Below are 27,648 nucleotides of genomic sequence, written 5' to 3'. Positions count from 1 at the left end.
CAGTATAATGATTCTCTATAATAAATATGTTGGATGTAGATTAGGATACAACTAACTCAGAATAGAGAATCAGAAAAGATAGCATTTGTGCTGGACTTTGAAGGATGGTTGTAGGGGTAGGGTTTTGCAGATGGAAAGGGTAGGAAGGCCATACAAGCACAGAGATCAGCATTTCTAAAGGCTCAGAGGAATGAAAACGCATGTGCTGTATGGGGAGTGGTGAGGAGCTACATGACTGCACTGTTGGCAGGGGATGAGACAAGGGTGGCTGAGTCTCCCTTTTACAGGGTCTTGTGTGCCATTTGAGGCACCAAAAGGTTTGTACCATTTCCTGTTAGGCTTTAACAGCTTGACTGGAGCATGGTCGTATTCATAGAAGAAATGGATGGACTTACGAATCTTGTGGATCTCTTCCGGTAGTCACATCTCATGAGTTATGTGTAAATTGTTTGCTTTCTCTGTGCCTCAGTTTCTCCATCAAGTAGCACGTTTTACTATACTTAAAGGACAAGTATTTTATGAAGCATTAAAAGTATTCTCCTTTTGGGTTTCTTCTTTTATATGGAAAAACAAGCAACTGAGATAAACTAATTGTAAAAGGAAATTGTTTGTTTGATTTTTATCTTATTTATACCTTGTTTTGACAGCTCCAGCCTTCCTCTAACTTAAAATCAAATTTGGAGAGTAGAAACCCAGTTCCTTCTAAATTGATGGAGACAAGGAATACTAAAGCACCGGCATTTTCCAAATAGATTTAAGGCTACAGATGTTTCTTAGCAACTAGTCAAAGAATTAAATTGATGTCGCATTTGTCCCTGAGTTAGATCTGGTGCTGAAGAGTCTGGCTGGAGCCTAGTTCTCTTCTCCCTGGTTTATCTGCAGAGCCATTTTGGACCGGCACTAAGCATAATAGATTTTAGGAAGTCAAAAAACTCCAGTCTGTATCTTAAGAATAACTAAATTCGATGTCATTGGTTACATCCTCCCTCACCTGTGGCAGCCACAGCAAAATGTTGTTAATGGTGTCTTTTTCATTTTAGGAGAAACCTGTTGGTCTCTAGCATCTTCTCACTTTCCGTCAGTGAGAGGTAGGCAAGAGGTGAATAATTCAATTTCCCCAGTAACTTCCAAGGAGCCTTCCTTTTTCTGTAAGTTCCATGTGACTGAACTGCATTCACCTCTTTACCCGGAAACCCACAGCACGTGTCTGTACCAGATGCTGGGAGCGGAAGTGGGTGTGTCTTTCTGTTTTGTTTTAGGTTTTTTCTTTTTTCTTTTCAAGATGGTATGAAGTTTAGAGTCATCGAGTGCAGGTTTCTTTAAACTTAGAACTACAAGAAGGTAGTTTCAGAACATTGAGAAAGGTGTCCAAAGGCTGTGATAAAACTGGGGTACCCTAAATGGTGAGGTCTTTGCCAAGGACCAATATTCACGTGCCTGTCCTGTTTGGACCTAGGACCTACCTATGAGTGGTTATAGGGTCATTAAAAAAATACTTCTCTAGCCACAAGCAGATGTTTTAGGGAAGAAAAACACTTTCTTACATAAGTGCCTCATTCCCCCACTCCTTAGCACCACTACCAGTTGTTCCCTGTAGGTTGTAATGTGGTTGTAAAACAGAAAAGCGTTTTGTTTCCTTGGTGAGTACATGTCTCCTTCCCCTCTGGTTCTATCAATTCTATTTAAAGGAAAGTGAGATTGAGCATGAGGAAAACTGTACAGAGAGGGAGGGGCTGACAGAATTACAGGGAAGGTAGGCAAAGAAGCATTTCTCAGCTGTCCCTGGCTGCCAGATGCATCTTGGTCCAGATGCCTTGGGGCAGTGTGCAGTTTTATCCCATCTCACAGGTATTGCCACTCAGACAAGAGCCAGTTAAAACTGACCAAGCTGCCAACTTTGCCCTGACTTTCAGGGTTGTTCAGGATTAGCAGCTAAACAGCTCTAATAGTGATACCTGCTTATGTGTCGAACATAAAATAGGAGCTAGACCTATGTATATTATTTCAAAGCTTAAAAAAACTGTTAAATATAGTTATTCTCATCTTCTTTTTACAGATGAGGAAATTGATATTATAAGAAGTTAAGTGACTAAGCCATGGTCACACAATTAGAAAGTAAGTCAGCCAGGATTGGAACCCAGATCTGTCAGGCTTAAAATTCCGTGCCTTCAACCACCACACTATCCTGCCTTTCTCAGGAGATGGAAGATTCACATCTTCCAACATCTTGGCTGGGAATAAGTAAAGTTAATGGATGGAATTGTGACAAGCCAACAGGGATTTGGCATTTTTATCAGAAAATTTTTTTTTCATTTTCTTTATTGAGTGCCAGCAAGCAGTTTGTATGAGGCAGAAATTGAGGTGGAACTTGCCAGGAAAATGCCTAAGGTGGAATGAATAGGAACTTCTCTCCCCAGACAGGTAAACATTAGTTTGCTCCCTGGCTTCTGTGGAGCGGGCAACTGCCATCACCTCTTCTGAAAGAGCCACTGTTCACCCAGTGGCAGGTGCAGGCCAACTGTTGTCATGACAACAGCAGGAGAGGCAAACAGTTTAATTCTAGAACTGATAATTAACTGGGGGTGGGGTGGAGGTGGGGAGAGAAATGGGGGATAATTGTTTCAGAAGGGAAAACTTAGCAATTACCAGCCAGCTGCATAGATAAAAAGGCCAGGCCCAGATGCTCCAGCCCAGCATGCCCCTGGAATTCAGCACTCATCCCCTCTGGTTAGGAATTTTTGATAAATGAAAATGAAGGGTCGAGTCCCCAGCCAATCAAGACTCTTTAAGGAACCAAGTAAAGAAAGAGGAAGTTACAGACGCTGTAAAAAGAAATGCAGGGGGCCAGTTAAATGACATTACCCAGCCAGAAGCAATCCAGAAGCAAACTATCCAAACTCTGCAGGAAGAATTCATGCTTGGAGATAAAACAGTACCCACAAGGCCTACCCATTGTGAGTTTCTACTTCTGTGGATGGAATGAGGGGAGAGTGGCGTATTAGAAAGAAAATAGGGCTTCCCTGGTGGCGCAGTGGTTGAGAGCCCACCTGCCGATGCAGGGGATGCGGGTTTGTGCCCTGGTCCGGGAGGATCCCACGTGCCGCAGAGCGGCTGGGCCCGTGAGCCATGGCCACTGGGCCTGTGCGTCCGGAGCCTGTGCTCCGCAACGGGAGAGGCCGCAGCAGTGAGAGGCCCGCGTACCGCAAAAAAATAAAAATAAAAAGAAGACTTACAGAGGTGATGCACTTGTTTAGGTCCTTGATCATCATGGCTATTAGTCTGTCAACCCCTCAGAGATTGCAATAGTGAATGTAAGCTAAGCATTCCACATGGATCATCTATCTCATTTAAGCCTTACAGCAACCTAGGAGGACAGTGCTGTTATTATTCTCATATCAGACTTAGACATGTTTAGCACTTTGCCCAAGGTCACAGGGCTACTAAGTCAATATACTGAATCCTATTATCCTATTGATTTGTGTTTTTAAAATAAAACCTCTGCTACTCTATGGGGAAGTTGTGGTCCCAATCTAGAATAAAATCAGACTTAAGTAGATATAAACAGTTTACAATGAAAAGGAAAATAATATTTTTCTAGTAGAATAAATGTATGCTAAAAAATAAAAATTACGAGATAAGCAGTATTGGAGAATGTCCTATCATGTGTTTGAGGTCTGTCACACTCACAGTTCACAGGTTAGCCCCGTGTCTCAAGCTCTGACCAGATGAATGAGTGTGAGTCAGGATTTCTTCCTAACTTGTTCTGTGGCTCAGGGCATGTTAAGGCTTGGAAGAGGAGATGACATTACACAATGCAAAGTGACTGTCCAAAACTCCTCTAATGATATATTTTCACCACACTTCCATGTTTTATGTATTGTTCATGGGAAAAATGCCATAGTGTATAGCAAGACCTCCCTGTATTCCAGAGTGTATGTGTAATGTACACGTGTGTATGAGGCAGACAAAGAAAGAGTTGGCGGGGGAGAGAGAAAGGGGAAAGGAGTGGGGGAAGAGAGAGGGAGAGGGAGGAAGATTTTCCTTTAAAATGGCGAGTCTCAGTGAAAGGAGAAGCATGGTGCTCATTCAGCAGTATTTACAGATCACCTACTTTGTTCCAGGCATTGTCTTTGGTGCTCAGAATACAGTTTTCCACAAAACATTCAAGGTCCATGCCCTCAAAGAGCTTATAGTCTAGAGTCTCAAGTAAGGATTGAGGAGTGTAAGTGGTGTGTAATTTTAAAACACATTTTAAAGAAACCCATTACTTCTGTTAAAACCTAATACAGGGAATAAAACTTGCCTACTCCTTCTGGCTAGTAGGCAAACGTATAAAAGATAGAATGCAGGAGAAGTATAAGTTGATAATCACTACTTAAAACTATGAGATTCCCCTTGATTTTCCAGGGGTTTGACACACTAATAAGTTGATGTTGCCTTTGCAAGTGAAACAATTAATATCAAAATTTGGGAGCTGGACTGACATAATAATTATGCTGGAAAATGTAATTTTGTCTGCATAATGGAAGTGGGATCATTTCAAGAAGATCTCATTAATGTGCTGTTCATCTACAAAGAGCAATGTAACCTTTCTCTTATTAGATTAGTGCAGGGTCATGATACAAAAGATGGGTGGAATAATTCTCAGTCTTTTGTTCTAAGAAAATAAATTAAGCACTGACTAGGAGTCTAGATATGGAAATCAAAATCATTGAAGACAGAAAAACAATGTAGCCACTCATTCTGAAATTGACACAAGCTCCTTTCATTTCTGTAGGTTTCATTCCATTTAGCCATTTATTTAACAAATTATATCCAATGTCTGCTATGTGCCAGGCAGTGCTAGGTGTTGGCAACTATCATAGAAATCAAAACCAAAAACGGTCCTTTTTTTCAAGTGCTTACTATATAGTGATTGGTCTCTCCTCCACATTTCAGGGCCATACATCTGTTCTGTGTCTGCTCAACTCTCCCCAAGCTTAAAGAGTCAGCACCCTTCTAGAAAGATGGATGTCATGTGCAGCTATAAATGGAAATCCCCCAGTGCAGGGCCTTCCCAGGTATATTAGACTGAACACTGATTGAGTTGTTGACTTAGTCTTTTAAACTAGGGTTCCGTGGTCCAGTAATTTTGGCAAATGCTGCTTATTTACTCACCTCTTGAAGTTCCACAAGTACCATAGTATAATAAAGTCTTCGAGCAGTCCTGTGATAATGAGACTTACTTACTTTGTTTAACCCAGCATTTCCAAACTTATTGACCATAAGGATCCTTTAACCCCTATCACATAAATATCCTTTAGAAACAATGTTCCTCAATTGGATGTGGCTCATCATCCACTAGATGTTGAGACCTACTGTTGATGATTTGCCATCTAGAAAGAGAGTATAAGAAATGTAAGGCAGGGCTTCCCTGGTGGCGCAGTGGTTGAGAGTCCGCCTGCCGATGCCGGGGACACGGGTTCGTGCCCAGGTCTGGGAGGATCCCACATGCCGCGGAGCGGCTGGGCCTGTAAGCCATGCACGCTGAGCCTGTGCGTCCGGAGCCTGTGCTCCGCAACGGGAGAGGCCACAGCAGTGAGAGGCCGGCGTACCATAAAAAAAAAAAAAAAAAAGAAAGAAAAGAAATGTAAGACAGTATATAGTAAGAGTCCACATCTCTTAGGTTGAAATCTTGTTGTTCTCCATAAAACTAGGTGTTCTGAACCATTTCTGTACTGTTATTGATGTAATTTATGTCTAATACAAATGGGAGTGTAGCTGTCAGAGGTACAAATAATTGAAACTGGTACACATTCCTGGCAAAAGAAAGTCTAGAGAGGGCCACTGGGATATTTATTTTTTAATTGACATGAAAATGAAACTTGGATGTCCGTGATTCCATTCAAAAATAAAATATCCTTCATAAATAAGTTTTTTGTTCTTTTCGTCTTAATAACATAATTCGTGTCACTTTTTAACAATAAAAAATTTTAGTTCCAGTGTATACCAAGCACCCAGCACATTGCCGAGTATGGAGTAGACCCTCAAATATTGGTCGAATGAATGACTGAAACAGACAGTGACGAGGAACATTACTAAATACAAAGCAATACAGAACAATATCATTTTTCCTCTTTTAAGTCCGTGTATAAAGTGGGCGTATCTTTCTGTTGCATGATAGTACCTCTTACATCTAATAGCTATCATATGCCTACCACAGGCTGGGGGAACTAAGAAAATATATATATAAAAGTATTTTGCAAACTGTTAAGTGCTGTATCTAAGTAGTCGTGTTTGGTTTTTTTACCAGTGGTCATGGAGTTGCTCAGCATTCTGTGTCAGAAATTTCCCTGATATGACCAGGCCCTGATGCCAAGTGTATTATACACCAGGATCGCAGTATTCTGACTTACAGACCAAGAGAGGAAGGCAATAAGACTAGGATGTCAGGCCTTTGATAGTACTTCTGTGTCCCTCAGTTTTCTCATCAGTCATCTAGGGGCCATAGCACCCACTCTGTCTATATTAAGGATCAAATGTGATAACCTACATGAATGATGGTAAGATATGCAAATAAGAAATGTAAATGATGCTCTATACCCTTTGAAAGTATAAGCATTAAACAAGCAAAACAGAACTGGATGATATAAAGTTGTTTTCATAATGTTATTTGTTAAGACATAATTGTGTTTGAAGCCTGAGGTTCATGTATGAGTCATTTAAACAAATATTTATCAGCCATAACAAAGGAAACAAGAAGATTACCCTTGATTCAGCACCTTTACGATTTACAGGGTGTACGCAGACATCTCATTTCCTTATTCGAAGCTAAAACCACCTGAGAGGTGGTTTTGCCGTCCCCATGTTACATAGATGAGGAGATTGAATGAGAGTAAGTGACCTGTCCAAGGTGGCCCAGCTAGAGCTACGAGTGGCAAGAGTCAGGACTTGGAGTGACGCCTTCTTGTTATACATCCTGTGCCTTTGCTCTCATAGGTGCTTTTGTTCAAAACATAACTCGTTCTCCTCCCTCTCCAGCATGCTTCTGACCTTGACTTCTCCTTTGCAGTAAATGGCATCATCATAACCTAAGAGTCATACTCAATATCTCTCTTTTCTTCACATTCCAAATCCAATTAATCAGCAAATTTTGTCAGATTTACCCTCAACTGTACGTCAAATCCAAGGACTTCTCACCTCCACTCCCTCCCTCTGCTGGTCTGGGCCACATAATTGCTCTCCAAGAATTCTGCTGTCATTCCCTCATTGCCGCTCTTAACTCATCCTTCCCCTCACTGTAACCCCTCCATTCCATTATTCACATAGATGCTAGAATGATCTTTTAGGACACAAAGGGAGTCATGTAATTATTCTATTTAGAATGCCCCAGTATGAATTATATCATGTCTGGGACTTGCTTCAGAGTAACCTGGGGGGAAGAGGACCTATAAAGTCACACAAGATGAGATTCCCACCATCCTCACATCTCCTGCTCACGGCATTGCTCACTCCAGCTATGCAGCTTTCTTAGTCTCCTTCAGACAGAGGTCACATTCCTTCCTACTTCAGGGCCTTCGTGCTTGAGTTCCCTTCCACCTGATGCTTATCTCCAGATCTTCACATGGCTCGTTATCGAGGCCTCTGCTGAAATGTTGCCTCTTCAGACCTTCATTCCTACCTGCGTTGGTTTTCTGCGTATACTTGTCACTGCATGAAAATGTATTATGTATTTAACTTACTGTTTTCTTTCTTCCCCACTAGAAAATAAATGTTATGAGGGTAAAAGCTTTGTCTTTTTCACCACTGTACTGTCAGTGCCTAGAACATTATAGGGACTCAGTTAATTTTTGAAAAACAAATAGCTATGCAAAACCTGTTTTCAAAGTTGTAGAGAGAACCCTGGTTTGGAATAGGAAAACCTTAGATTCACTTGATTATATTCTCAGTCTGTCACCTTGTGCAGGTCATTTACCTGCAGCTGTTATTTGTGAATCTGCCTTTGTTATCCACCAACAGCCTGTGAGTTTCCGAATGGCAGCATCTGTACTTGATTTTTCTTTATCTCAGGAGTAGGCATAGCAAGTCTGTTACACTAGTTGATAACGATATACATGAGCAGTACTTTGCTGTGTTCCAGACTTGGAAAATGACTGACAAGGACTCATGAATCCTTGGCTCTTCTTTAGATAATAATGATCATGGCCATAATAGCAAACACTGATTGAGGTCTTACTGTGTGCCAGGCACTTTTCTAAGAGTGTTACGTGTCATGAGTTCATTTAATGCTTATAATAGCCCCATAGGGGTAGAGGCTGTTACTATCCCCATTTTCCAGATGAGGAAAATTAAACACAGAAAGACCAAATAATTTGCCCAAGGTCACATAGCCAGTAAATGATAGAGCACCACGGTTTGAACCAAAGCCATCTGGCTGTAGAGTCTGTATTCTTAGCCAACTGTCTCTACTGCCTTCTCAAATCACCACTGTAGGCTTACACTGAGGTAGGTAGGTAGGTAGGTAGGTAGATAGATAGATAGATAATTTAGTAAATAAATATTAAAAAAATAAAAGTTCAGCCATGTACACCTGCTCTAAAGAAGGGTTTTAATCTAAGTATTCCAGGCTAGTTTCTTTGCTCTTTTCACTTACAGCTACACACATGCCCTGTCTGCTCTGTGTGAGCCTTCTGAGAAGGGTAGGGATGCAGCAGTGAGAGCTTTGCATGGAGCAAACTGTGCGCTCAGGACTGTGGAGAGATTTGGGCAGTGCTCTTTCCCTGTCCTTAGCAAGTGATGGGCTGCAGAGGTGCTTTCATGTCAGTGGCCACCCTTTCAGCTGCAGACTTGTGTGCCTTGTCCATGATGAGGCTGGAGAACAGCTGCCTGTCTGAGCCAGCAGTAGTGCAGGCTGCTTGCTGTCTGGAAAAGCAGGGTGCGAACTCAAATGTATCATCCTGAGATAGTTCCCAAAATAAACAGATTTTTTTGTGCTGACTCTTGCTTTTCTAACTGAGGCCTGACTGTTTCCTCTTTCTTCTCTTAAAACAATCTTTCTAGAAGGCATTTCTCTTCCTCCCTGCCTTTGAGTGATAGGGCTGACATCTGGGAAGAAGGAAGTGATCTACTCCTTCAAAAGTTATATCTCCATCAGACCTGATAGTTGTTTACAATTCAGTCTTTGCCTCTGGAGCTCTTGAGTCAAGGTGAGGAGTGCTCAAGCTAGCCTTCTGACTCCCTGAGAACTGGAAGTAAGAAGGGTGAGCTCTTGTCCTGAATCAACCATCATCAGTCAGTAAAGAATTCTTTAGGAGGGAATCTTTGCCTGCAACCAGGGGGAAATGGCAGAGGATAGTCAGAAGATTATATGTTTGTACTACCCCATTATATATAAATAAAGGACTTGCACATCGTGAATTCTGGTATCTGAGCGGCATCCTGAAATCAATTCCCTGTGGATATCAAGGCATGATATAATATATGAAATAATCAGACAGCTTTAAGATAATACGTAATTAAAAACTGAATGTGTATTTTAGACTCCAGCAGTTTTAAGCGTTCTCGGAATTAGTGTGATGCACTGGTTAAAGAATGTGGGCTTTGGGGTCAGAGGTTCTGGGTCTGAATTCCAGCCTCATCACCTACTAGCTATATAACCTTAGCCCTGCTATTTAAATTCCTTAGGCCTTGCTTTTCTCATCTGCAATATGAAGATGATAATAGTATCTAAAATAAGACTACTGTGAGGATTAGTGAGATCATTCATTCATTCATTCAGTTAAAAAAAAATCTTCTGAGTACCTTCTTTGAGCAAGGCACTGTTCTAACTGCATGGGATACGTCAGTGCCCCTGAAATCTCAGTGACAACAACAAACATTTACTTCTCTCACATACTGCATGTCCACTGTGGATCAGCTTTAGCTCTGCTCCCTTCTTCTTCATTCTAAGACCAAGGCTAAAGAGCATCCCCTGCATGGGACATGCTAGCAAGGGGAAAAGAGCAGGGACAAAACGGTGCAACCCACCCCAGTGAGCAGGGGATCACTTTTGAGGCAAGTGAGAAGTGACTTCAGATCGAGAGAAGAGTCCTGAAGGTCCACAAGATTAGAATATCGTTGCTGTGATTCACATGAAAGATCTTGAAGTTCTAGGATTCTAGGCTTGGATTAGAACAGTAGCAGTGGGGAGAAAAGAATAGGTGGGGGAAACATGGGTTTGGGGACTGGAGAGGACTTAGTGAGTGGCTGTATTTGAGAAATAAAAGAGAAAGATAGAGCTAAATCAAGAGCACTGGCTTCCAAGCCTCGCTCTGCTGCTACTTAGTTATATAAACCCAGGCAAGTCATTGAACCTTTCTGGGCTTGAGTTTAACATTTATAAAATGAAAGATCTGAATTTGATGTGACCCCTGAGGTTCCCTCTAGCTCTATCCCTCTCTGGCGCTAAGGCTCAGGAATCTTTGTCTTAGGAGACCACAGACTACTGGGAGTGATGCTAATGGGAGGGAAGGTTGGCTTAGAGAGAAGTTATAGTGACTCCAGTTTGCATTTGTCTCAGCCCATTGGGTTGTGTGCCTTTCCTCTTTGCCTTTGCTCGGAGGTCACTTTCTCCTTGAGTTTGTTGTGAATCCAAAAAGGAGATAGAATTTATTTTTCATCTCCAAAGTGGGGTCCTTGGGAACACGTAGGTCATGGGACTAATGTAGCCTTATGCACAACGTTTCTCCAGCATCTTTTGGTATCCCGGCATCTTTCTACACTTCTTCCAGTGTATTTCACGTTATGATAATACCTTCACAATGTCAGCCTGGGTGTCTGAAGAGAAACCGTATCCTCACCCACCACATAGCACATATGCACAGAATCAGAAATTTCTGCCACTCTTCCTCCCTCTCAAGGGCATGCTTCTGCCTCTCTTTTATCCTTTACTCACTCCTTCCCGTGGGAAGAGGAGTAACTTGTCTGATTGGTGAGAGTCTGGTAGTCATTTGGCCTCTCTTCTCTGTTGTGCAGGGTTAATGTGGTAACAGGTACTGCATTGAAAAAAACAACATGGCCGTACCTTTCTTCCTTCTCCTTTGCTTCTTGGATCACTTGATTCAGGCAGGATGGACCTTCCTTGCTCTTTGCTCTCCATTGCAATAAGCAGATTAGAAAGGAATTTTCTCTCCTGGACCCAGGTAGGTCTTTGTTCCAACTTCTCCATCGATGACTAGTTGAGTAAGTCAAGTTGCTCCTTCCCTGGGATTCGGATAACTTTAATTTAGTGGGAGAGGTGGCGGGCGGCACCTACTGTAGCCTCGAAATCTCAGCACTCTATTACTTGGGTCTCCACTAACAAAAGTAGTACCTTGATCATAGTTTAGCTCCTTAAGTCTCCGCTCTCCTTGTTTGAAAGTGGAGCATACAGTGAACAAATGACACCATGGGTTCTTCAGCAGAACCCTTTCAACATCACCTCACACTTGTTAATGGCTTCCTATCCCCCTCCCTCAGCTTTGCCAGTAGGAAAGTGCAGTTATTAAAGAGGTGAGTGTTTCACCGTGCATCATAAGAAGTAGTTTACAAAGCTGAGTTGCCAACAACCCGTGTCTGCTTGTCCCATCAGCTTTGTTTCCAGGAAACTCAGTGCACCTCTATATCCTGGCATTTTAACCACGTCAGCCAAGATGCTGGGTTCAGCACTTTTTTCATGTGGTCATTTTAGTTAAATGATTACTTTGAATTTTCAGTATTAAATTAATGGTACAGTCTGAGCTCACCAAAGATGAGAGCTGTACTTAACAGTTGGAGGTGTTTAACCTCCTTCCTATCCCCAACTCCATGCAGTGTTTTGCAATGCAACTTTTCAGCAGGTATTTAAATTCTGACATACTTTCGGTACTTTTTTTGAAACTAAAATTATAGGCTAACTCATTTGAAATGGTTAAACACAATTTGTGTGCATAGTTGTAACCCCAGTTGATTTGTTACAAAAAATTTTTAATCTTAATTACTGTTTCTAGGAAGTCTCCCATGAGGCAAAGTTAATGAGCCTTGATTTATTCCACCAGCTTGTAAGTCAGACACTGTGCAAGGCACAACAGGGTTAAAGAACGAGCCATGGGCCCTGCCCTCAAAGCACTTGTAGTCCGATTGAGAAATGAGCAAAGAATTATAATATGCCAGTATGAGAACCCACATAGAGAGGTGTGTTAAGTGCAATGGGAAGCAGAATAAAAAGTAACTAATTCTTCCTAGGGAATCAGAAGATTTCACAGTTGTTGACCCATTTGAACCAGTGCCCTGAACAGAGCTATACAACAGTAAGTTGATTGATGGCAGGTGGAGAATGGACATCATAATTGTACGCTCTGTGAGTAACAAGGGAATTTTGAACTGTGGTTCGCTAGGGGAAAGTATGTACTGTATCACTGTTTAAGTCCTCAGCATTGTGCTTTATTTTACAAGAAGAGAGCTTTGCCAACGCTTATCCTTTTCGTTCTAAAAAGAATATAGATATCTAAAAAGAGTATAGATATAATGGAAATAAACTTGGAGTATTTTGAGGCAGCCATAATTTAGAGTCTTTACAACTTTGAAGACTCATTCATTCATTCATTCTCTCCTTCTCTTTCTGTATGATCTAAAAGAAAGATTTAAATTTTTTTTAGCCATTTCTTACTCTTTTAGTTGTTCTGTGATATAACTATGGCTCCTGTTTCTTATTGTATTAATCAGAGACTATTTGATTGTAAGGAACAGAAATCCACCCACACTAGCTCAGATAACACAGTGGGGTATGGAAAGGACATGGTGCATTTCACAGGACCCAATCAAAGGAAGTATTTCTGTACCTGATAGGCATAGGCGTGGGAATTGGTTAAGACCAGAAGTTGCTCTCTCAGTCTCTGTTCTTGCTTCGTCTCTTTCTCCTTCCTGCTTTACTCTCCACCCCACAGAGCAGCATCCTCTGTTTGCTTTCCTTATAATTTCAGCATGTCCTGGCAGCACTTTGGCCCCCGCCATAGAGCAGTTTTCTGATGCAGGATTCAACATTGCCTCACCACAGCCCCAAGAGAAAATATAGCCAATGCACGTCTATTAATTAGCTGCCCTTGAGTTAGGTGGTCATATGCCTGTCTAGTCGGTTACTGTAGGAAAGGTTGGGGGGGCCGGGAGGCGGAGGAGTCAGGTGGTTTGTAGGGCTTCTCTTCTCCCAGGTGGGGGCAGGCCAGGAGGGTAAATTGGAAAAGGTAAGCACAATTGAACAATATTCTGCTCTGCAACCCTACGGAGGCAAACTAGTGTGTAATCTAAGATGACAATTTAGTTTTTCTTAACACCGTTTTTTATAGTTAGACAACAGAGTGCCCCTAAGTGCCTGTATCTCTTGTCCATCCCAGAACAAGTTCCATTTCTTATACACCTAGCATTTCACAGATAAACCGAATAGTGCTCATTCAGCTAGCCCGTGGCTCCTAACAGCGCCCCTGTTTCTCATTTGCTGTGGCCTCTTATAGGTCGGGTTAATGAGAAAAACCATGAATTTGAAGTCACTGGAGTTACTTCCGTCTCTTGCTAATTTGGTGTCCACAAACTAGTTCCAACTTCTTAGAACCTGTTTTCTGATTCACAAAATGGGGCTGACTTGTGCCTCCCCAGCCTGGGTGCTTGTGAGGAGCACATGATAAATGTGTGTTGAATGATTTTGTGAATAATAAAGCACTATAGTGATGAGTTCAGTTATTAATACATATGTTAGTGGTGGCAACAAAGATGCAGTTTTTTTTGTTATTTAGCAAGAGGTACTAAGGCGTAGACCCCCTGGCATCTGCTCACCTAAGGCAGGGCACGACTTCAGGCAAGACTCATGAACACACCAAGTTTCTGGTTCTCCAGCTCTAATTTCGGGCTGTCACCAAGCACTTGGAGTTCCTTGGATGAGAGGTGTAATAGGAGGTCATAGGTGTGCTGCACCTCCATCAGTGTGCGTGTCATCATAGCTCCTGTTCATGATAGGTGACCTTTTGTTTTGTTCATTTGTGAGCTGGGGCTATTTTAATCATCATAATGGTATTAAGTGGGCTGTTACCTGGGATGCTTTTTTTTTTTTTTTTTTTTTTTTTTCAGTACGCGGGCCTCTCACTGTTGTGGCCTCTCCCGTTGCGGAGCACAGGCTCCGGACGCGCAGGCTCAGCGGCCATGGCTCACGGGCCCAGCCGCTCCGCGGCATGTGGGATCTTCCCGGACCGGGGCACGAACCCGTGTCCCCTGCATCGGCAGGCGGATTCTCAACCACTGCGCCACCAGGGAAGCCCATGGGATGCTTTTTTTAATTAGATGGTGATGGTAAGAGAAAAACATGGATCACAAATTATTCTCATTTTTCAAATAAGTAAAAGATGCTAAATAATTTATTGACCTTCACTCAGCTACTAAGTTGAAGAGCTAGGATTCAACCCAATTCTGTTTGACTCCAGTTCCCATGTTTTCCCACTATGCCTCACTGTCACCAGATCTTAGAAATCTACATGTTTAATTTCTAACTGGGCTCTTCAGACCCCAGAAGGATCTATGAAGATAGAAATAAAAGTCTGTGAACTATTTTCAGTATTTCAAAACTTGTAGTGGGAAATCTTACATTTAACTGCAACAGGGCAGAGTTATGTTAGCTGTTTTCGCCCCATGGTGACCTGATTTGTCAGTTATTGATTATTTAATTCATGCAAGAAAACTAGTTAAATATTCAAAAATGTTGTATGTTAGATAGTGTTTCAAATTCTGAAGGCTTTGGAGGGTACGTGGGGATCCTTGGTGATGAAAAGATTATGAAATACAGTCTAATTAAAAAACCGCAAAGTGATGGGTCATCAGCCAAATCTAGTCTAAGGATATGTTTTGTTTGCCTCATAAAGTATTTTTTTCAATTTATGAATTACTGACCAGTATTTAAAAATTGAAAGATTTCACATCAAAAAGCAGATTTTTTTCAGCTTCTTTTGGAAATTCAAAATTTCTGGCAATTCTGGATCTGTATTTACCCATGACATTGACCAGCTGGCTCCTTAGATGGGGTACGTTCTTTGCAATTTACCAGACTCCACCTGGCCCAATTAATTCACTTCATTCATTCATATTACCTACTAGGTCCCTGTAAGCACTTGAGTCTCTAATGCCCAGGCTAATCCAGTCTCCTCATTTTGTTGCTTGGTTATAGTGTAAAACCCATTCTCTAGCTATAATCACTCACACGTTTTGTACCCTGTACAGTTTTGTGTCTTGGGCTTCTTCTGAAGGTCTTTCATGCAAACTTGTCTATTTGGCTCTACTACATCTTTGCAAACAGGAGCCACATTCTCATTATTGTTTAAGGGGGTGGGAATGCAAAGAAGAAAAAGATGGAGTGGCTACAGTGAGAAAGGTCATGTAGTCTAGCCTTGTTTCTTTTTAATTTATGAGTGTATCTAGGACCCTGAGAAGTACCAAGTGCATTTTCAAGACCTGCTTGCTAGAGTATTGTGAAACAGAATGGGGTTGGTGTCAGAAAGACCTAGGTTAAAGTACTAGCCACCATTAATTGTCCACATAAGCAGTTTATGTAAACTCCTCAGTTTCAGCTGTCTTGTCTGTAAAACGGGGATAATCATAATGCCCGTGGGCTGAAATGAAGATTGAATGACCTGATGCTCATAAGGGGTTTGGCACAGTGTTTGGCATTTAATAACTGCGAGGATATTAGTAACTCTTACTACTAGGGCTAAACATGCAGTTGGCACTCAGTTCATGCATGTTGAATTAACAAATGAATGGGTAGAATAAATTGAGTGTAAGGAATTAAATGTGTTCAAACAAGTAAATACCTATCAAAGAAGATGTCACCAGAAGTGTCTCCAGCAGGCCTGGAGACCACAAATGTTTGATGGCTTTGAATGTCTGATTTTGATGAGACTACAAGAAGCACACGTTGTGGCAGGATCAGTACCCAAAGCTCTTTAAAGCAGATTTCTAAGCTTACCTCTGTGAAATAACATCAGCCTCAGTTTAATGTAAGTCGATGTAAGGTTGAGAGGAGAGGAATAAATTTCTAATAATCTTTCAAAGTAGACTCATGCTCAGGTTTTGAGAATATACTCAGGACTTCAAAACTGGCCTGTGGGCCAACGTCCGTGATACAGCAGGTTGACATTATCTCGGTGAAGAATCGTCACGGTTGCTAAGGTGACTGCTAGAATGGGAAAAAGCATTAGACCACTTTCCCGGGGCTCCTGGACTACTTCCTCTTTTTACAGCCTTAAGGGACAGGCAGAGGGGAGCTAACTTACTATGTGCCATCGCTGTCTCATTCAACTGTTACACTGATCTTCTGAAACAATTTACCATTCAGATGACAAAACTGAAGCTCAGAGAGAGTAAGGGACATGTTCCAATTAGTAAAGTGGCAGAACCAGAACTCTAGCTCTTTCCGTAACTCCACGTAGCCTCCCAAAGCTAACCTCACCACCTCTAAGGATTCAGGATAGCCCTCAACCCCATCTTCATCCTCACTCCCAAAGGGCAACTCAAGTAAAGGGCAGCAGAATGGAGTCACTGAGTGAATACACACTGTGCATTTCCTTCTTATTCATTTTCAACACAGTTTATTAAGCACCTGTATTATGCCAGACACAGTTCTTGTTGCTGAGGATACAGGGCGAACAAGACAGATGAGATCCCTTCTCTGGTGGAATTTAATTCAAGTGGGAAGAGATAGACAAAAAACCTAGTAAACCACTAAATAAAGAAAATAATTTCAGATAGCAGTGTTAGAAAGGAAATGAAACAGGGTGACTCGATAGAAGGGAGCTGGGGAGAAGAAGCTGCTACAGATAAGGTGTTCAAAGAAGGGCAAAGGAGGTCACTTTTGAGCTGAAACCAGACTGAACAAAGGGGCCAGCCAAGCAAAAATGGGCAGGCATGGTGAGCATTAGAGGCAAAGGGAACGGGAGTTCAGACTTAAGGCTGGCCACTGGCGACTGTCACAGGGAGACTGCTTCACCTTTTAGACTTTTTTCATGTAATGAGCCTAATAATAGAACATGCTTCTGATTTATAATCTGAATCATAATATTGCATTTTTCTGGATATTTTGCAATGGGATTAGTAATGTTACTTCAAGAAGACTGTGATCTATACAAGTAATGGAGACAAGCTGGCTTTATTGGAAGAGAGAGGACACGAGAGTTTACATCTGTTTCCTGCTGGAGAACCACATACTTTAGGCTCAGCCTGAGGACCCGCACACTGTGCGTTCCAGGATGGTAAGGACACAGATATGGCAGAGACAGCAGGACGCCTCCGGAAGCTCCAGTCACACAGACAGAACTCAAGACACCTAGGAAGGGAGCTGCTGGATGGTGTGAACATTTATTTTGGTGCCAAATAACATTTATTCCCAGGATGTCTTTGGTTATCACAAGCGTAAATTCTAAAACAACAAGGAAGGAAATAAAATTAGTTTTGTGTAGATAAGTATGGACTCAGTAAATACACAGCAGAAAATAATTTAGGTGGCCGGCATAAGGGAATGTCATGAACTCAAATAAGGATCAAGTGGAATGACTGAAAACGGTAAATCACTGTCTAGACCTATGCTTTCCCAACCTAGATACCCTGAAAGTAATAATAGGAATTAGAAAGCTATTTGCAGTTTTTCAAAAATATGAATGGATACTAAGGCTACACAGGCTATCATTTACCTCATGCCCTTTCAGGTCATTCTTTCGTTGGTTTATTCAGTATTTCAACAAATCCTTAATGAGTTATCTACTGTGTGCCAGGTATTATGACAAGTGCTACGAAATTTTTTAAATGGCTAAAATAGGGATCCTTGCTGTTGAGACATTTTAAGCAACTGGTGGAGCAAAGAGACAAGTAAGTGGATCATTACAAAGCAGTGTAACATGCACTGATAGGGGTGTTATGGAATGCTTTGAGAAGTCCAAAGGGTGGGAAAAATGTGAGGGACAGGGGCTTGGAAAGCTTCCTAGAAGAGATACTACTAAACCTATGCTCAAAGGATATATATAAATTAGCCAGACGGGTCCAAGGGAATGAACTTCTTGGCAGAGGGAAGATCGTGTACTTTATATATATAGGGCTTTTAATTCTCCGGAGTACTTAATGCACTGTATCGGAATTGTGCTCAGCTTTGAGTGAGAGAGAACTCTGGTATCAGTAGCTTAAGCAAACAAAGGTTTATTTGTTTCACTTAATAAGTGTGGAGGGAGGTGACTGCTGGCTTTGGTTCAGTGGCTAATGATGTCAGTACTGCCATGTGCCTCTGAGACTCCCTGGGCTTTTCCTTCGTGCTTGTTGCCTTATGATTGAAAAAGGGCTGCAGCTTTGGGTGTCATATCCATGTTCAAGCGTGGAGAAGGGGTCAAAAGAAGGGCCATGTCTGTATTAACCAGAAAAGTAAACGCTTTCCCAGCACACAGCCCCCCCCAGCCACCGGAAGACTTATCCTTCTGTGTCAGTCTTGAACTGGGCTCCATCCATGTCCCCATCCCCCCACTGCAGTACAGGCTCGGTATGCACATGTTTAACCCTTCCACACTCCAGAATAGAACGCAGCAGGGAGAGTGAGTTGAGAATGACTAAGTCAGCCAATCAATAGTATATACCAAACATTCCATTTCACTTGCTCTTCATAATAAGCTCACACAGTAGGGAGAGCAGGTGTTATTAGCTCCACATTGCAGAAGAAGAAACTTGGATTTGGAGATTCAGAGAGCTAGATGATGCCTGAAATCACAGAGCTGTGCATTTATTTTGTGATGACCAGAAGAAAAAGGAAAGCTAATGTTGATCATATGCTTATTACCCACCAGAGTAGCTGAGCACTTTACATTATGCTCTCTCATGTCCTCCTCATGCAGTCCTGTGAGGTAGCTCTCCTCCTTTTAAAAGGAGGAGAGCTTTTAAAAGTGAGCAGCCTGGATATTGATGTAACTAAGGGGATATTGACATGACTTGCCCAGGATCACACAGCTGGCATATAGCAGAGCCAGGATTCAAACCTCAGTTCTCCAGAATGTCAGCCAGATGCCCTTCTCGCCTCTCCTACCTTTAAACTATCATAACTCTCTTCCCGTGAATCCAGTGGATGTGCCGTCTCACTGACATTGCCCAGACCTCATCCCCCGTGCCCCTCTTACTCCTTTTATTTGACCCACTCCTGTTTCTTCATTACTGCTTTTATGGACACAGAATCCAGCAACACATTATTTCAAATGTCCTGCCATTAGGAATGCATTTCCTGTCATTGTAATAGTACCGACCATGATGAATATATTTTGTATCTGTGTAGATGTCACTGGTGTTTTCAATGCTCCATTCTAATTTATGTGGGTAAATGAATACTTAAAGTATTGCCCCGGCTCCCATTACTCCAGAGAAAATGAGGGATGCCCTGTGTGTGTGCATATGTTTTTGCATTCATGCAGCAGATAGGATGTTTGGGTCAGAATGAATTGTGTGCCAGAAGTGGGAGTCAGGCCCTTTCCTGGAAGGGCACATTGGAAGTAATGTGCTGTGCACATCAGCAAACCCGCGCAAGCAGGTTTCCTTAGGTATAGAAGGACCTACTTAATGGGCACAAATTACAGTCAGATGTTGTTAGAAAGGCAGAGGGAAAGCCTTGCTGATTGAGGGAACCAGGTTCGGGGGTACCCCAAGATCTTCTTGCCTTCATGTGCACAGCCAGCAAGGTTGATATGCTTGGTACCAGCAAATCACCCCATCAGTCAGCCACACACCGTCACAGCCTTTTTGACTTCGAGGGTAAATAGTGAGACAGGCCAACCAGGGAGCAGAATGTGCTCGGTTTGGGGTTAGTTATGTGACCTGATCTTTATGATGAGAGTCTGTCTGTGAAGTAGAGGGATGGTAAATAGTCACAGAGTCTGAAATGCCAGATTGTGGCAGAATGTAGCCCCTTCGTGCAGAGAGCCTGGGGTATCCAGCTATGTGAGAAACGGCCTTCCCTATGTTTGAAACAATATGTGGGCCGTAAGGTGCCAGACATTTAGCCTGCAGCCTGCAAGGGGTTCTTGGGGTGATATCTTTTTAGATATACCTATGACAAACATATCCTTTCCAAGGCTTGGGATCTCAGCCCTTAAAGGGTACCTGGAAGATAACCTGTGAGGCCCAATATTGTGAGTCTTCTCATTCGAAGGTTCTAGAAACTAAAAGGAGGTGATGTGGTGGTTTACAGAATGTAAGAGGATCCTAAATTTCTGTAAAATCCTACATTTTTATACCACACCTATTCCAGCTAAGTGTTTTAGATATGCAGGAGTTGCCCATTAATAAAAATTGGCTACTCAGTTTAGGATTACTGACTCAGCGATTGCAAGGCAAATTAAAGGAGTAGAGGTGAGGTTGCACACTGAATTTAGAATGGGTATGGGTGTGTGCATGTGTGCTTGTGTGTTTGTACACACATTTGCAATATGCAATCCATTAGGGGGTCTGGAAATGTTTGGGTTTGCCTTTAACAAAAAAGGGCAAGCGAGACTCTAAAATTTCGCTTGGGCGAGAACAAAATGTCTTTCTAGGTCTCTAAGTAATCTTAAATCTCACCAGCTTTTTATTGCTGAAAATCTCTATCTAAAAACTAGGCTGTGGAATTTCAATGTCTGTCCTTCTCTGTTTCCTCCGAGTCTCTGGAGGCTTAATTTTTACATACTGCATCACCTGGCTCTTCTGTCAATACCTGAAAGACAGACTTGAGAGAACTAGTTTCCCCAAATCTACCTACAGATATAAGCCCAGTTAAGACAGTGCAATAACCTTAAAGAAGTTATTGTTCTTTCCTTCCTTCATGCCAAAAGGCTACTAGCACTTGTCCTATACTGAAAAGCCTACTATTTTGCAGGAAGTTCTGTAGAACCAAATATACTGTTCGGGAGATTAGTTAAAAGGCAAATGAATCTAGCTCTGAGTTGAATCTCTGAGTCCCCAATTCTGCATTCTTGCAAATTCAAATGACTGGAATGGCTTGCTGTATCCTCTAAAAGAAAAGCAGCGGTAAAACAGTAAGAGAGAAATCGTTCACCATTTCCTCAGGGGCAGTGATTTGAAGCACAGTTTACTTTTGCCCTGGGGCAGGGTTTAGTCTTGCTTCAAACCTAGAAAGCCTTTCTGAAAGGGGTGCAGAAATGAGGAGGCAGATCGAAGCTGTCTCCTGCAGCAGTGGCTTCAGGTTTCCGTGGACAGAGAGAAGAAGATGCAGTTTACCACCAGAGCAGCTTTGAGTACAGGAGATTAAAACCCACGAAGAACCTCTGGGTCTTTGTGCCCCCGTTGGCGTCAGAGTGAGGAGCAAGGGCGAGGACACAGTGTCAGCCTGATTCTCCTTCAGTTCGCTGCTCCCTGCTCGATGAAGATGGCTGGCAAGCCAGGGAACCAGCCTGAACTGCCCTCTCCAGGAGCTGCCCATCTTAAGAGAGTTCCTCTAGCAAATGTGCCTTCAGGGGACTATATAATTAAAAGCAAAGCCATTTGCATTAATTCATCCCACACATGTCTTCCGCCTCCTAAAGTGCTCAAGGTTCCCGCCATATGTGTATATAGCATAAGTTTCTAGTCTCTAAATACCTGTGCTTATAGTCTGCTCTAAGATGGCTGAACAGAAAGGGAAAGGTCCAGAGACCATATGGCTCTCTTTCTTAAGCTCAAGTTGTCTGTGCTTCCAGTGCCATTCTTTTGTTATAGTCGTTCTTAGGTACGAAACGGACTCAAGATTTAAAAAAAAAATTTCAACAATAAACAGCATCTACTGAAGGGAACAAATTGATGCTAAACCTATGTATTTTCTAAAGCTGTTGATCTGAAATAAAATAGAAATTATAATAATAGCTGTCATTTATAAAGTACTTACCTTGTGCCAGATGTAATATTAAGGATTTTAATAAGGTGTCTTATTTAGTATTACATAGGTTTTATTAGACCCATTGTACAGATGAGGATACTAAACTCAGAGAGGAAAGTGACTTGCCCAAGGTTACATTATCTGCTTATCTCAGAACCAGTCCTTCCCTTTTAGATGGTTATTGACACCTAGAGATTGAAGAAAGATTCCATCACAGAGACTCAGTTAGCCCACTTAAGACAGATAGGTTTACTCTTCCTTTAATCAGTGGACAGGAAAGGCCACTGTGCTCTACAGACCACCCACGCTAGTACCTAATTAACCCAGGCGTAACAACAGGTAGGTCAGAATGATGCAGGCCTGGCAAGGAGTCACAGCCCAACATTTTTTTTGGTAGGAAGAATATTGGCTTTGCAATCAGACAAACCTGAACTCCAAACATGGTCGAGCCACTGACTTCTCTGAACCTCAGTTTCCACATCTGTAAAATGGGGAATCATAGTGTCTTCTTCACAAAGATGCAGTCCAAATAGGGTGAGAGACTATATGTTAGTACCTATTTTAATACATGCTCATTGAATAATTTTTTAAAAAAATACATAGTTGCTTAAAATGTCATTTTACGGGCTTCCCTGGTGGGGCAGTGGTTGAGAGTGTGCCTGCTGATGCAGGGGACACGGGTTCGTGCCCCGGTCCGGGAGGATCCCACATGCTGTGGAGCGGCTGGGCCCGTGAGCCATGGCCACTGAGCCTGTGCGTCCGGAGCCTGTGCTCCGCAACAGGAGAGGCCACAACAGTGAGAGGCCCGCATACCGCAAAAAAAAGAAGTCATTTTACTCTGTATTAGCAAAAGGTTTCCCAGGCACCCTGAAGTGTTTTGGCCCCAGCAGGAGAGTGGTTGAAAGATACAATGTTCTGTAGTTTTCCTAAGGAAGCCCCATTCTTTAGAACCAATTTTGCTTTTTATGGCCTGTTTTTCCCTCCAAGGCAGGTGAGCTGATGCTTTCCCTTCTGCCCTCCCTATACTATACCTCCCCAAAGTATTCTCTCATCTCCCTCTTGTGATTTCCTTAAGTGCTTTTAATGGTTGCTTGACACTAGAAAGATGTTCCCAGCAGGCACACAGTTTGTAATCGTGGCTTGTTGCTTGATGTGAACCTGTGGCTGACTTCTGGGAGAGCAGTGGGGACTAGAGGAGGGGGCCAGGCTCTGCTCCAGCAGAGCAAAGATGACGGGTCCCAGAGCAACTGGCAGGCAGCTGGAGGGGTGGCTCCAAAGATTCCTCCCACACCTTTTGCCACCTCTAGCCAGTCTGGGAGTATCATCAGTAGAGGATTATGGGACAGGTAAACTTCCACATTCTTAAACACCACCAACCCAAAGCAAAATGAAAGCAAAGCTACTGAACACAGGGCAGCTTGAAGTACATTTCTGCAGTGTCTGTGTTATCACTGTGAGAGGCGTGCAGTGCCCTTAGGAGTATCCTGCCTACACGGGAGCCCACCAGCCATTATCCCACCCCAGGGCGTCTAGACTGCCTCCCACTTTTTTTAACCTTCTAATTCTGACTGTCTTCACCAAGGGGAAGGTGATTGACGTACAGGAAATGGAGGAAAAATGCAAAGCCCTTATCTTCATTTCACAAGTCTTAGACACAGAACTTCTAATCCGAGTTGTGATAAGTCGCAGTACATGCCTTTGAGGGGCTGCCCGCTGTCCAGAGGAGAAAAAGGCAAGCCTCACACCAGGTTAATAGCACCACAAGAGATGCCTGTGGTGGCGGAAATCAATGCCAGGGAAATGGATTTCACATTAAGTGCTCCGTGCCCAGTCTTGTGTGACTTTCTTGAACCTTTCAGGTGCTTTGCCCCGAACCACACAGCCAGGACCGCCTTCCATTTGCCCGTCGTGTTCACAGCCTCCCTCCTGAATGCTTCAGCCCTGCCCACCTTGCACTCTACTTCCTAGCCTTCCTGGACCTTCTGAAGGTTGGACTTTGTCATGAATGATCCTGTTGACAGACGTGGCTCGCTGCTCTGGCTATACCACTCTGCCCCTCTAGCCTTGCCCTCCGTGGCAGTTTTCATGCGTCTTCTCTTAATTAGGTTGCTTCTGTCTCACCTGGTCTCACCAGCCCTCAGGATCCTGCATTTCTACCACTCCCCCATGAACAGTATAATCGCTAAGTTCCCCTGGGCCCTACAGGCAGCACCCAGACTCGGAGAGTCTGAGGGGGAATCATGAGTAGTCTCTGTAGGCTGGAGGGTCATCACACCCTCATGAAAGACGTAGACTTGAAGGCTGGTATGATTTGAGTAGGAAAAGAGAAAGGATATCGAGATTCCAGGCTGGAGCAAGAGAGGTCCTTGTTATGACTTGTTAGCAGCTGTTAAACCCGTCAGTGTGAAGGAGGAGTTTAGAAGTGGAGCTGCCACAGAGATTTAAGGATTATCTGTGGATTTCAATGCTATTACTGTTCTTTACCAGACGAGAGGGGAGAGGGGGGGAGTTGGAATGAAAGAGAAAAAATAAAGCCTCTGGTATGGAGTTATGGCAGATTCATGGAGTTACTCTACTTTCCTCCTCCAGACGATTTTTACATTCTTGTGCTAGGCCTCATCTGAGAATCTCATTTTGACCCCTAGCAAGAGTGCCCTTTACAGCCACATTGTGACCATTCATGCCATTTAAAATGAGTAAGAGTTGAGTGGGTGATCATATTGTCTTTCTTATAGACCAGTGGTTCCGGCCTTGGTCCCCACATCTAACCCCATTTACAGAGCCCGTCCTCATCAGTAGGCATCTGAGTACCCACCAGAATCCTTCATCCCGCCAGGCTCTGAGCAGAAATCAGACTTAGATCATAATAACAATAACAAAATGGTAATTAATGTGAGGTAAAGGATGTGTTAACTAACCTTATTGTGGTAAACATTTCACAGTATACACATGTATCATCATCACATTATATACCTTAAATTACACAGTGTGATGTGTCAGTGATATCTGAGTGAAGCTGGTGAAATAAAAAAGAAATCAGACTTCATAGAGACTGGAGAAGCACTTTGAGAAGGAATAGAGCTTTCTCTTTCCAGCTGAACATAAAACAGGTAGTTCCATAGGCTTTTCTTAAACTCTTATATACAGAATTATCATCTTCTTTTTAACTTCTTTTTTTTTTCCTTTTGTATAGATTTCAGCCAAGGGCCCTAAAAATAATTTTTAGGGAGGAGTGGCTTTATAGTCTCACAGCAAATGTTTTTTAATTTAAAAATAACCCCTAAAGGAATTCTCGCATCTTTTCCCTAAAGTGGTAAGCTGAAATATTTATTTTGTTGTCATTCCCCGCCCCCGCCCCCTGCCCCTACAGCCTGTCTGTGCTGGGCTGGGTGAGGACCCCGTGCCGTGTTTTAGGTAGTGAGTGGGGGAGTGGGTGGGAAAAGAAAAAGGTCTGTGCACTTTTTGCTAACTTCTCGTGCTGGTGTAGAAGAGCCAACTGATGTGCTTACTTGTCGTGTATAAACTTTAATTCTGATTGGGACTTTGAATGTAGAGCCTGAGAGAGGATCTAATCCAGGCAAGAAGAAGGGAACCGAGCCACATGTGGAGAAAGTTGGGTACGTGCAGGCACTGTCTTGCGCACCATTTCATGACAAGAGCGGTCCCTTGATGAGCATTTACCATGTGCCATATGCTCTTACATTCATGAAGAACCTGTGAGCCATGGACCCTGTTTTACAGATGAGGAAACTGAGGCCTGGTGGAGTAAGTTTTGTCCAGGGGGACCCAGGTAATAAGTGGAAGGACTGGATTCAAACCTTGGTTTCTCTGTGCTCTTCCTGCGCCTCTCAGTCTGAAAGCCAGGGTTGAGAGTCTGGCAGCAGGGAGCCATCTAGATTGCTGGCAGACGCCCCTCAACTACGCAGGCCTTACTTGACTGGGCCTTACTCGATACCAAGGGGAACCATCCCCCTGGTGCCTGGTGGGGTGTTTGGATTGTCTGCCCTGGCTGAGCCCTATAACTGGGCCAGTTGAGAAACAGTCGCTTTCCGGGTATTATAAATAAATCTTAATGACATCTGATTTATGTTGAGACTGAGCCATAAACAGGTTCTTCTGCAGATGCATGAAACAGGTCTGAAGTGGTAGGATTATGTCATTGGAGTGTCACAGCAGAGCTGGCTTCAGGAAAACCTAGGAGGAAGGCAGAATGTGTCTTTAATAATCTTTATCTGCTTCCTTCATTATCCTGTACTTATACCCTAGTCTTGGTCCTTTAACGAGTATTACTCCTTTTTCCCCAGCAAAACTTAGCCATCCATCTTAACCCATCAGCGTCTGAGATGACAGCTGACTCACCCAGAAACTCATCTGTGCTCAAGTGGTTTATGGTGATCCCATGGCTTACTCTTGTCTTGTAATATCTACGGATTTTTAACTCTGGGGGCTAAGCCAAAAGTGCAGTACCTTAGACTAAAGGAACAACTTGGATACGGTCTTTAGACTCCCTGACTTATGCAGAGATCTTTTGAATGTGACAGAGGCTGGACTGCTTTCTGCATGATGCCGTGTTGGGTATACATGATTTCCTCCATCGCCTAGGGCAGCCCTTTGAGTCAGAAGCAGTAGGCTTTGTTCAGTCTTGTGACTGGGCAATGGCATGCAAAAGGGTGTAGGCCTGTAGCGTTCAGTTCCTCTTTTCTCACTTTGCTTTGGCTCTCCCGCTTGGTGTGTTCATGTGTTTTGGGTCATCTTCCTCTCTTCTGGCCAGACTAGTGCCCTCTCTCATCTGACACCACTAACCTGGAGTCCAAGGAGAGCCTCTGGTAAGACTGGCTGAATGCACAGTGGCTGTGATATTCATCTCTTTGGCTGTCTGCATTAAGCAGCCTTCCTCCCAGCAGGGACAGATTCCTACAGTCCAGACCTGTTGGCTGTATTATAAGCTTTTGGAATATTGGGGGTGGAGATGGCTTCCTTCATTTCTTCTCCATTTCCTGGGGAGACTCATGACAAGAGCATTTACTGCAAGGGCAGGGATAGGACAGAGTAGTAAACAGGCAGGGAACCGGGGCTCTATCTGAATGGTTCCCTTACACAATTATCTCCTCTGCAGTTACACTCATCTCAGAGAAAATGTGCTGGCAGAGATGCCTGAGTTATTAACTTTGGCATAAGAAACCTCCTTGTAGTTTCCTGTTTCCCTATTACAGGGCCCTCTCATGTCCCCAGAATGGGCCTTAGACTCTTGGACAAGTGAGTCTGGCTTTGGCAAAGAGGGAGTCCTTGGCTCTGCTTGGGAGCAAGAGTCCGTTCACTCCAGACCCCCAGCATCATACATGGGCACCTGCATTCCTCTTCTAGGCTGAGTCTCAGACTTGCGCTGATGATGTAGTCACATTTGAGCAGCCTGATGTCTGCCTTCCCCTGACACAGGATTTATTTTGAGTTACCACTGGGGGTTTGGTTTCCTGCCTTGAAACATCTGTTTGTGCTGCCTTGGGTAATGTCACACAGACCTCAGGCTGAACATTTTCAACGTAGCCCTTATTCACATTATGGAGTGTTAGCAATGTGATAGATGCCCTATGGAGCCCTGACACGCTTCTCATCTCCTGTCCTTTCCCATCCACATCCCCCCGACCCCATCTTCTTAGGAGACACTTTAAGCATGACCCATGAAGATAAGCCTTAGGAGCTGCTGATGAGATGCCTCTTCTCTCAGTGTACCCTCTCACACTTCAGCCTGAGTCTTTCACAGCTCTCTGCAC

At 43.1% G+C, this 27,648-nt stretch overlaps 1 protein-coding gene across 4 annotated transcripts in view; it reads left to right on the top strand.

The window, feature by feature from the left end:
- Positions 1-27,648, top strand: part of TRIM44 (tripartite motif containing 44) — a 115,014-nt gene that overhangs the window by 69,724 nt on the left and 17,642 nt on the right. Inside the window, exon 5 of one of the 4 annotated variants that reach the window (XM_067038011.1) lies at positions 12,220-12,284. The exons of 2 other annotated variants lie outside the window; for them this stretch is intronic. In XM_067038011.1, the coding sequence (XP_066894112.1) occupies positions 12,220-12,268 (49 nt within the window). In that variant the 3' untranslated portion in view covers positions 12,269-12,284. Of the gene's footprint in view, positions 1-12,219; positions 12,294-27,648 lie in introns of those variants that run through there. One more of the 4 variants, XM_059069950.2, reaches the window with a different exon arrangement.

The sequence above is a fragment of the Kogia breviceps genome, chromosome 7, assembly GCF_026419965.1.
Source record: "Kogia breviceps isolate mKogBre1 chromosome 7, mKogBre1 haplotype 1, whole genome shotgun sequence".
NCBI classification, from domain to species: domain Eukaryota; kingdom Metazoa; phylum Chordata; class Mammalia; order Artiodactyla; family Physeteridae; genus Kogia; species Kogia breviceps.
This window is presented reverse-complemented; position numbering and strand designations above follow the sequence as displayed.